The 11653-nt window shown below is 46.1% G+C and overlaps 1 protein-coding gene across 1 annotated transcript; it reads left to right on the top strand.

Moving 5' to 3' along the window:
- The first annotated feature begins 6599 nt into the window (after window positions 1-6599).
- LOC112080718 (beta-1,3-galactosyl-O-glycosyl-glycoprotein beta-1,6-N-acetylglucosaminyltransferase 3-like) lies at window positions 6600-11653 on the top strand. The gene has a single exon (XM_024146559.2). The coding sequence runs from the start codon at window positions 6647-6649 to the stop codon at window positions 7985-7987; it is 1341 nt and encodes a 446-aa protein (XP_024002327.1). The 5' UTR covers window positions 6600-6646; the 3' UTR covers window positions 7988-11653.

The following is an 11653-nucleotide window of genomic DNA, read 5'->3' as shown; positions in this document are numbered from 1 at the left end:
AAACATTGTGTAAAAATATCATGAAGTCAACAACAACAAAAAATACCCACAATCCTCTAAAAAGGAGCCACATGTTAAGTTGTTGCAAGAACATAACATTCTTAAGTTGAGAGAAAATATTATGCAAGTTGTTTTTACATGCAAATAATCATTCAGATCTTGCAGTTGTCACGACTCCGACCGAAGGTGGCTCCCCTTCCCGTTCGGGTGGCGCTCGGCGGTCGTCGTCGCCGGCCTACTAGCTGCCACTGTTTCTTTCTCCCCCTCTTGTATGTTGATTGATTACACCTGTTATGAGTTGTGGTGATTGGTAGGGCTTTATTAGTCAGCCGGCCCGCCTGTTTCTTTGTGCGGGATTGTTTTGGTGTAACTTTTGTGTACGTTTGAGACGAACGTGTTTGTTCCTGTTCGTGGGTTTTTTGCTATACTGTTTCAGTCCCTGTGTTTGGGGCGTTTGTTTTGTTCGGCACCCAGTGGTTTTGTGAGGTGGCCTGTGTCCGCCGTTTGTGCAATAAAGAGCACTATTTTGAACTCTCTGTTTCCTGCACCTGACTTCAGACCTACGACACCCAGATCGTTACAGCAGTATATTAAATGTATTTAACATTTTCAAAAGTCAAGCTTTTTTCACACAAAAATTAAGTAAAACCAGAAACATGCATTTTTCTGTGAAAATAATAGCATTTACTAAGCCACTGAACTATTTTTTACACAATGCATCACCAGGTGGTTTGGACTTTACCACCACCTTCTCAGAAGGAAATCATTCATCAGAAATAACATACTGTTTGACTGTGTCATTTGTCACTACAACTGTCAAGCAAAGCTTTGTTATTGCCTCTCTAATGACACAGTTGAAGCAATAAGGAAAGCTGTGATGGGAATTTCAGTTTACTTCCTGAATTGATCTACTGTAATTGACCCCAACCATTTCCCTACCATAACCCGCTCCAACGTCGTTTTCAGTTTACTTCCTGAATTGAGTGAATTGACCACAACCAACCCCAGTCTCTCATGACAGGTTTAACTATTACAATTAGTAGCTGGAGATTTGGTCCTGGTTGCCAAGATGACATCAAACCATGACCTGCATATGGCCAACTGTTTAAGATGTTCATAATTCTATATGAAAAAAATATATATTGTAATATCCAATAACATTGGTTGCGTCGGGTAAATTGGTTAGAATTGTGTAATTTAGAGCACCATGCCATTCATTGGAACTGCTGAACATTTTTGTATTGTAGGCTAGTATTTCATTTCAACCCACATTTGTTCCAAGTTTAGTACCTTTTAATTTAAAGTATTTCTAGATAGTATAAAGCCATGCCTACTAAAGTTAATGATTACCTACTCATTTTAAAGTGAGGGTGGTGTGTGTGTGTCGTGTGTGTGTGTGTAGTGTGTGTGTGGTGTGTGTGGTGGTGTGTGTGTGTGTGTGTGGTGTGTGTGTGTGTGTGTGTGTGTGTGTGTGTGTGTGTGTGTGTGTGTGTGTGTGTGTGTGTGTGTGTGTGTGTGTTTAACAGAAGTGCTCCCAGGCTAATGTCTGCACAAATACTAATAATACATACAGTACCAGTCAAAGTATTGTATGTATCCAACAATATTGGTTGCGTGGGGTAAGTGGGTTAGAATTGTGTAATTCAGGCATCATGCCAATACTTGGAAATGCTGAAAGTGTGGTATGTAGGTTAGTAATTCATTTTCAACCACATTTGTTCCAAGTTTTGTCATGTTTTGTCATTGATTATCATTCTTGTCCCTGTGCTTCCCTCTGCTGGTCTTATTAGGTTCTTTCCCTCTTTCTCTCTCTCTCTCTCCTCCTCCCTCTCTCCCTCTCCCGCTCTCTCTCTCTATCGTTCCGTTCCTGCTCCCAGCTGTTTCTCATTCCCTAACGACCTCATTTACTCTTTCACACCTGTCCCCTATTTTGCCCTCTGATTAGAGTCCCTTTTTCCCTCTGTTTTCCGCTTCTGTCCTTGTCGGATTCTTGTTTGATGTTTGCTGTCCTGTGTCCTTGTTTCGCCCTGTCGTGTTTTTGCCTTCTCCAGATGCTGCGTGTGAGCAGGTGTCTATGTCAGCTACGGCCTGTGCCTCCTGAAGCGACCTGCAGTCTGTGGTCGCGTCTCCAGTCGTTCCTCTCTACTGACGAGAGGATTTCAGTTTCCTGTTTTGGATTACCTTTGTATATCCAGGAGAATCATTGTTTGTTTGATACTGGAATAAAGACTCTGTTCTATTACGTCGCTTTTGGTCCTCATTCACCAGCATAACAGAGAATCCGACCAAGATGGACCAGCGACTACGGATTCTCTCAACACTGCCGTCAAGTTCCAGGGAGCAATGCTCGGCAGACCGAGCAGGAATTGTCTGCTGCTCGTCATGCCGTTGAGACCCTGGCCACTCAGGTCTCCGACCTGTCAGGACAGTTTCAGAGTCTTCGTCTCGTGCCACCAGCTACTTCCTGGTCTTCCGAGTCTCCGGAACCTAGGGTTAATAACCCACCATGTTACTCTGGGCAGCCCACTGAGTGTCGCTCCTTTCTCACCCAGTGTGATATTGTGTTCTCTCTCCAGCCCAACACATACTCAAGAGAGAGAGCTCGGATCGCTTACGTCATATCACTCCTTACTGGTCGGCTCGGGAGTGGGGCACAGCTATCTGGGAGGCAAGGCTGATGTTCTAACGTTTATCAGAACTTTAAAGAGGAGATGATACGGGTTTTTGATCGTTCAGTTTTTGGGAGGAGGCTTCCAGGGCCCTGGCTTCCCTATGTCAAGTGATCGATCCATAACGGATTACTCTATAGTTTCGCACTCTGGCTGCATCCAGTGACTGGAACGAGCCGGCGTTGCTCGGTCGTTTTCTGGAGGGACTCCACGCTGAGGTTAAGGATGAGATCTCTCCCGGGAGGTTCCTTCCAGCGTGGACTCTTTGATTGCACTCGCCATCCGATCATAGAACGACGGGTAGATCTTCGTCACCGAGCTCGTGAAAGAGAGCTCGCGTTAACGGTGTTTCCCCTCTCCGCATCTCAACCATCTCCTCCCACCGGCTCAGGAGACTGAGCCCATGCAGCTGGGAGGTATTCGATCTCGGCTAAGGAGAGGGAACGGAGAATCACCAACCGCCTTTGCCTCTATTGCGGTTCTGCTGGACATTTGTCATGTCATGTCCCGTAAAGGGCCAAGGCTCATCAGTAAGCGGAGGGCTACTGGTGAGCGCTACTACTCAGGTCCTCCTCCATAAGATCCTGTACTACCTTGTCGGTCCACTACGCTGACCGGTTCGGCTGCTTCCTGCAGTGCCTTGATAGACCTGGGGCTGAGGGTTGTTTATGGACGAAGCATGGGCTCGGAAACATGACATTCCTCTCAGACAGGTAGGGAAGCCCACGCCCATGGTCGCCTTAGATGGTAGTCTTCTCCCAGTATCAGATGTGAGACACTACCTATACTACTACCCCCATTTCCTTTTTGATTTTTCGTTCACCTTTTACACCTGTGTTTTGGGTCATCCCTGGCTAGTATGTCAAATCCTTCTATTAATTGGTCTAGTAATTCTATCCTATCCTGGAACGTTCTTGTCATGTGAAGTGTAATGTCTGCTATCCCTCCTGTGTCTTCTGTCCCCTCTACTCAGGAGGAACCTGGTGATTTGACAGGAGTGCCGGAGGAATATCATGATCTGCGCACGGTCTTCAGTCGGTCCAGAGCCAGCTCCCTTCCTCCTCACCGGTCGTATGAATGTTGTATTGATCTCCTTCCGGGGACCACTCCCCCTCGGGTAGACTATACTCTCTGTCGGCTCCGAACGTAAGGCTCTCGGGGATTATCTGTCTGTTTCTCTCGACGCCGGTACCGTGGTGCCTTCTTCCTCTCCCGCCGGAGCGGGATTTTTCTTTGTTAAGAAGAGGAGCGGTACTCTGCGCCCTGCGTGGATTATCGAGGGCTGAATGACATAACGGTTAAGAATCGTTATCCGCTTCCCCTTATGTCGTCAGCCTTCGAGATTTTGCAGGGGACCAGGTTCTTTACTTAGTTGGACCTTCGTAACGCTTACCATCTCGTACGCTATAGAGGGGACGAGTGGAAACGCGTGTTAACACTCCGTTAGGGCATTTTGAATACCGGGTTCTGCCGTTCGGTCTCGCTAATGCTCCTGCGTCTTTCAGGCATTAGTTAATGATGTACTGAGAGACATGCTGAACATTTTTGTTTTCGTTTACCTTGACGATATCCTGATTTTTTCACCGTCACTCGATTCATCGTTCGCGTCACTACACGCTTTAGAGTTGTCTCAGAAGTGGCGCCTTTCATGTCTCCTCCGTACATTATCGCTTCATGTTCTCATTGACTTTGTTCCGCTGAAGGCTATCAGCATTGGATCCCGTAAGGTCCAGGCTGTCAGCGATTGGCCCGTTCCTAAGTCACGTGTCGAGTTGCAGCGCTTTCTCGGTTTCGCTAATTTCTATCGGCGTTTCATTCGTAATTTCGGTCAAGTGGCTGCCCTCTCACAGCTCTGACTTCTGTCAAGACTTGCTTTAAGTGGTCCGGTTCCGCCGAGGAGCTTTTGATCTCCTCAAGAAGCGTTTTTACATCCGCCCCTATCCTTGTTACTCCTGACGTCACTAAACAATTCATTGTCGAGGTTGACGCTTCAGAGGTGGGCGTGGGAGCCATTCTGTCTCAGCGCTTCCAGTCTGACGATAAGGTCCATCCTTGCGCTTACTTTTTCTCATCGCCTGTCGCCATCGGAACGCAACTATGATGTGGGGTAACCGCGAACTGCTCGCCATCCGCTTAGCCATAGGCGAATGGCGACAGTGGGTTGGAGGGGGCGACCGTCCCTTTTGTCGTTTGGACTGACCATAAGAACCTTGAGTACATCCGTCTGCCAAACGACTTAATGCATCAAGCTCGTTGGGCGTTGTTTTTCGCTCGTTTCGAGTTCGTGATTTCTTATCGCCGGGAAATAGGAACACCAAGCCTGACGCTTTATTCTCGTCTCTTTAGTTCTTCTGTGGCTTCTACCGACCCCGAGGGGATTCTCCCTGAAGGCGTGTTGTCGGGTTGACTGTCTGGGAATTGAGAGACAGGTAAAGCAAGCACTCACTCACACTGCGTCGCCGCGCGCTTGTCCTAGTAACCTCTGTTCGTTCCTGTCTCTACTCGTCTGGCTGTTCTTCAGTGGGCTCACTCTGCCAAGTTAGCTGGCCACCCCGGCGTTCGGGGCACGCTTGCTTCTATTCGCCAGCGGTTTTGGTGGCCTACTCAGGAGCGTGACACGCGCCGTTTCGGTGGCTGCTTGTTCGGACTGCGGCAGACTAAGTCAGGGTACTCTCCTCCTGCCGGTCGTCTCCGACCGCTTCCCCATTCCTTCTCGACCATGTTCTCACATCGCCTTAGACTTTATTCGGTCTGCCTTCGTCTGGCGGGAAGACTGTGAGAGCGCCATAAACGTAGAGTTAAGAGTCCTAGGTATTGTCGCGGTCAGAGAGTGTGGCTTTCCACTCGTAACCTTTCCCCTTACGACAGCTTCTCGCAGGGTTGACTCCGCGGTTCATTGGTCCGTTCCGTGTCTCTCAGGTCGTCAATCCTGTCGCGTGCGACTGCTTCTTTCCGCGACATCTTCGTCGCGTCCACCCTGTCTTCCATGTCTCCTGTGTCAAGCCTTTTCTTCGCGCCCCATTCGTCTTCCTCCCCCCCCCTCCTTGTCGAGGGGCACCTATTTTCAAGGTACGGAAGATCTTGGACATGCGTTCTCGGGGACGTGCCCCAGTACTTAGTGGATTGGGAGGGTTACGGTCTGAGGAGAGGAGTTGGGTTCCATCTCGGGACGTTCTGGACCGTGCGTTGATTGATGATTTCCTTCGTTGCCGCCAGGGTTTCCTCCTCGAGTGCGCCAGGAGGCGCTCGGTGAGTGGGGGGGTACTGTCATGTTTTGTCATTGATTATCATGTCTTGTCCGTGTGCTTCCCTCTGCTGGTCTTATTAGGTTCTTCCTCTTATCTCTCTCTCTCTCTCCCTCCTTCTCTCTCCTCTCCGCTCTCGTCTCTCTATCGTCCGTTCCTGCCTCCCAGCTGTTTCTCATTCTCCTAACGACCTCATTTACTCTTTCACACCTGTCCCCTATTTTGCCCCTCTGATAGTCCCTATTTCCCCTGTTTTCCGCTTCTGTCCTTGTCGGATTCTTGTTTGATGTTTGCTGTCCTGTGTCTTGTTCGCCTGTCGTGTTTTTCCTTCTCCAGATGCTGCGTGTGAGCAGGTGTCTATGTTCAGCTACGGCTGTGTCCTCCTGAAGCGACCTGCAGTCTGTGGTCGCGGACTCCAGTCCGTTCCTCTCTACTGACGAGAAGGATTTCAGTTTCCTGTTTTTGGATTTACCTTGATATATCCAGGAGAATCATATGTTTGGTTTGATACTGGAATAAACTCTGTTTCTATTACGTCGCTTTTGGGTCCTTCATTCACCAGCATAACAAGTTCTGTACTTTTCAGTAGCCATGCCTACTAAAGTTAATGATTACCTACTCACTTTAAACTGAGCTGAGTGTGTGTGTGACATTCATTATTTAACAGCAGTGCTCCCGGATTATGGTCTGCACAAATGCTAATAATACATACTGTAGATAGATAGTTTTGTTATGGGTCCTCTTAGGTCATCAACATCACATATATGCTTCTTCAGAAACCTCTTTCTCATCCTAATGTCTGATTTAATCTCTCTTCTCCTATGGAACACTCTGAGACGCCCAACCTGTTCTGAGAGAAGCCCGCTCCCAGCACCTGACCTCCTGCCACAGGACTACGCAGACGACCTGCCAGCCTGCTTAGCCATCATCAAAGGAGACCTGAAGGGCATCGACAAGGAGCGGCTCAGAAGACTTCTGAAAACAAAGAATAAGCCCAAGCTTCTGTCTGAGGCGTTCTACCACGACGTGACCCGAAACTGTAAAACGTACGTTACAGACAGAGGGTTCGTCATGATGCCGCTGAGTGTGGAGGAGAGAGACTTCCCCATCGCCTACTCCATGGTGGTCCATGAGAAGATTGAGATGTTTGAGCGACTCCTGCGTGCAGTGTACACACCYCAGAATGTATATTGCGTGCATGTGGACCAGAAATCCTCAGAGGAATTCAGGACTGCAGTAAAGGCTATTGTGACTTGTTTTACCAATGTGTTTGTGGCAAGTAAGACAGAGAGTGTGGTTTATGCATCGTGGTCTCGAGTGCAGGCAGATCTAAACTGTATGAAGGACCTGTTGAAGTCACCTGTCCAGTGGAGGTACCTGCTCAATACCTGTGGAACAGATTTCCCCATTAAAACCAATTCAGAGATGGTTCAGTCACTCAAACTGCTCAACGGGAGGAACAGCATGGAGTCTGAGACCACCGTAGACTATAAGAAACGCCGGTGGCAATATCAGCACAATACAACCAATAACATAGTAGTCAGAACGAGTGTTACGAAGAGCCCTCCTCCAATCAGCACCCCCATGTTCTCCGGAAACGCCTATTTCGTGGTCTCCAGGGACTTTGTCCATCACGTGTTTGACAGCCAGGAGGTTCGGGCCCTGCTGGAGTGGGAGAGGGACACCTACAGTCCTGATGAGCACCTGTGGGCCACTCTGCAGCGCATGCCCTCAGTGCCAGGGTCTAACCCTCCTCACGTCAAGTACCATGAATCAGACATGAACGCCATCGCTCGCATGGTGAAGTGGAGTTACCTGGAAGGAGATGTGAGGAAAGGAGCCCCATATCCACCCTGCTCCGGTGCCTCCAGGAGAGCTGTGTGTGTCTACGGGGCTGGAGATCTCCGGTGGCTCCTACAACACCACCACCTCATCGCTAACAAGTTTGACCCAGAGGTGGATGATGTAGCCATTAGATGTCTGGAGTCATACCTTCGTTTCAAAGCAACATATGGTTCATCTGGAAGTATCTGGAAAAAGCTACGAAATGAGAAAGGGTTGCACATACAGTAATGTACATTTTTTTATTTGTGTTTTGGTATCATTTTTATATGTGGTTGTTTTACCTATTGAATTGAACGCACTGATTGGAAGAGGCTATGGACAAGAGCATCTGCCAAGTTATACCTAAAATGTCATGTTGCATTTGGAATACACTCTCTAAACAACAGTTATATATTTACACAGTCTATATGATGTCAATATAGGTTGTAAAAAAAATCATAATTGGGGTGTTCAAATAAAAATGATTTATTTACAACCTATAAGATGTTGGGAATAGTGGCACAGGAGAGCCTGAAACTAATGAAACACCCTAACCCTGTTCAATGTCAGCAGCAATTTCCGATGAGAAATTAGACAGTCAGAGGATTTTCTTCTGAATAACTGGTCAGGGTATACCACGTTCCATTCAGCTTCAGGAMACTTTGATGTAAGGCTTGATCACACCTGTACTGACTACTTCTGTCCGTCATGCCCATTGTTGCTTGTCGATTGTTCACTAGAAAAGGTTGCGGTCACTGATAAACTTGAATAGCTGTGGATTAGTGAGGAATGTGGGCTGAGGTCAGGTCAGACGAAGAGAGAAGGAACCGTTTTATTACACACTTCACCTGCCGAGCAGCAAAGATGTAGTGTTTAGAGGTGCAAAGAGGAGACTGCCTAAAGGAGGGTATAAATAATGGTGCTGGTGGGAACATGTTTTTGTCTTTTCAGCTGTTTGACACAGTGGGTGAATAAAGTTGGTTTGAGCTCTGACTAATTTGTCATAACCTAACACCTTGTTACAATAGCCTAAATATATAATATGATTGACACAACTGTAGTAATCATCATAAAACAGCCTTGGAAGTGCCATAAGTGCAAGCCAACATAATTCATTATTTTATGAACTTGTTTAACTGCAGTGATATGGATTAATAATTCAGTCTAGGCTCAAAATACAGGGCATTCGGAAAGAATTCAGACCCCTTGACTTTTTCCACATTTTGTTACAGCCTTATTCTAAAATGGATTCAAATGTTTTTTTCCTTATCAATCTACACACAATACCCCATAATGACAAAGCAAAAACAGGCTTTTATAAATAATAGCACATTTAAAATAAAATAAAAACAGAAATATCACATTTACATAAGTATTAAAATCCTTTATTCAGTACTTTGTTTTAGCACCTTTGGCAGTGATTACAGTCTCGAGTCTTCTTGGGTATGACGCTACAAGCTTGGCACACCTGTATTTGGAGAGTTTATCCCATTCTTCTCTGCAGATCCTCTCAAGCTCTGTCAGGTTGGATGGGGAGCGTTGTTGCACAGCTATTTTCTGGTCTCTCCAGAGATGTTCGATCGGGTTCAAGTCTGGGCTCTGGCTGGGCCACTCAAGGACGTTCAGAGACTTCCCCCGAAGCCACTCCTGCGTTGTCTTGGCTGTGTGCTTAGGGTAGGTGAACCTTCGGCCCAGTCACCACCATGCTTCACGGTAGGGATGGTGCCAGGTTTCCTCCAGATGTGATGCTTGGCATTCAGGCCAAAGAGTTCAATCTTGGTTTCATCAGACCAGAGAATCTTGTTTCTCATGGTCTGAGAGACTTTAGGTGCGTTTTGGCAAACTTCAAGCGGGCTGTCATGTGCCTTTTACTGAGGAATTGCGTCCATCTGGCCACTCTACCATAAATGCCTGATTGATGGAGTGCTACAGAGATGGTTGTCCTTCTGGAAGGTTCTCCTATCTCCACAGAGGAACTCTAGAGCTTTGTCAGAGTGACCATCAGGGTTCTTCTCCCCCGATTGCTCAGTTTGGCCAGGTGGCCAGCTCTAGGAAGAGTCTCGGTGGTTCCAAACTTCTTCCATTTAAGAATGATGGCGCCCACTTTGTTCTTTGGGATCTTCAATGCTGCAGAAATGTTTAAGTACCCTTCCCCAGATCTGTGCCTCTACACAATCCTGTCTCGGAGCTCTACTACCAATTGATTTGACCTCATGGCTTGGTTTTTGCTCTGACATGCACTGTCAACTGTGGGACCTTATATAGACAGGTGTGTGCTTTTCCAAATCATGTCCAATCAATTGAATTTACAACTGGTGGACACCAATCAAGTTGTAGAAATAGCTCAAGGATTATCAATGGAAACAGGATGCACCTGAGCTCAATTTTGAGTCTCATAGCAAAGAGTCTGAGTACTTATGTAAATAAGGTATTTCTGTTTTTTTGCTTTGTCGTTATGGAGTATTGTGTGTAGATTGCTGAGTGAAAACATGTATCTTTATCCATTGTAGATTAAGGCTTTAATGTAACAAAATTGATGCATGTTGTGTTTATATTTATGTTCAGTATAGTTAGTAAAAATGTCAAAAATATAATTCCACTTTGAAATGATGGAGTATTGTGTGTGGGCTAGTGACAGAAAATCTCAATTGAATCCATTTTAAATTCAGGCTGTAACACAACAAAATGTGGAAAATGTCAAGGGGTGTGAATACTTTCTGAAGGCACTGTAACTCTCAAGTGAAGCCTCCTTGTTGCCTTTCTAACGAGACAATCGAAGCAATAAGTAAAGCTGGAATGGAAATTTCAGTTTACTTCCTGAAATGACTCCAACCAACCCCAGTCTCTCATGACAGGTTTAACTATTAAACTAAATGGAAGTGGTTCTGGATAAGAGTGTCTACTGTATCATTAGACAGTATTGATGACGTCAATGGAGGTTGTAAAAAAAACTCATATGACGGGTGTTCAAAGAACTTTCGCCCCCTCAATTTTGCCTTTCATGTCTCTAAAAAGTTGGCTGCATTGTTTGTCACTTCCAAACCAAATAAACTGTTCACCTCAAGTAAATAAATGACAATATTGCTTGGCTAGTTGCCTTACTCTTTAACTCTCCTTTTCATTTGAAGAGAATGCCACCTGCTGATTGAAATGTGATATCAAATAGTCCTTAACTGCCCATTTGAATTGATAAGGAACATTTCATGATCTCTTTTTCATGATAGCCATTTAACCCACTTTAGCAGACATTGTTGAACAAAGTGCTCATTCTACTAGCAGAAAGTGGCGGTAGAGCTGCAAGCATTGCATTTGCCTCTGACATTAAGGGTGATGCACATGAATTATCTCTGGATGGAATGGCTAATGACATCTTTGAATGTAAATTTGCACAACAGTTTTGATATCCATTCATCATGATCCATTTAACCTCATGGGAGAGCAAACTGCTTAATATTCATATAGGAAGTCCTCTTGAGCACATGTGGGACACTCTGCAGTGCAGGCCCTCGGTTCCAGGGTCTAACCCTCCCCACATCAAGCACCATGAATCAGACATGAAGCCATTGCTCGCATGATGAACTTACCTGGAAGGAGATGTGAGGAAAGGAACCCATATACACTCTGCTCTGGTGCCTCCAGGAGAGCTGTGTGTCTCTACTGGGCTGGAGGTCTCTGGTGGCTCCTACAACACCACCATCTCATCGCTAACAAGTTTGACCCAGAGGTGGATGATGTAGCCATTTGATGTCTGGAGTCATACCTTCATTTCAAAGCAACATATGGTTAATCTGGGAGTGTCTGCTTAGTTATACCAAAAACATATTGTCATAAACCTGGAGCACACAGAATGCACTGTCTTTACGATAGTTAATTCACTAGGCTTACGCAGTATAAAGAACATAAATGGAGGTTTTA

Source organism: Salvelinus sp. IW2-2015, unplaced genomic scaffold, assembly GCF_002910315.2.
Source record: "Salvelinus sp. IW2-2015 unplaced genomic scaffold, ASM291031v2 Un_scaffold16450, whole genome shotgun sequence".
NCBI classification, from domain to species: domain Eukaryota; kingdom Metazoa; phylum Chordata; class Actinopteri; order Salmoniformes; family Salmonidae; genus Salvelinus; species Salvelinus sp. IW2-2015.
The sequence above is the reverse complement of the archived record's forward strand: the minus strand, read 5'-3'. Positions and strand labels throughout refer to the sequence as shown.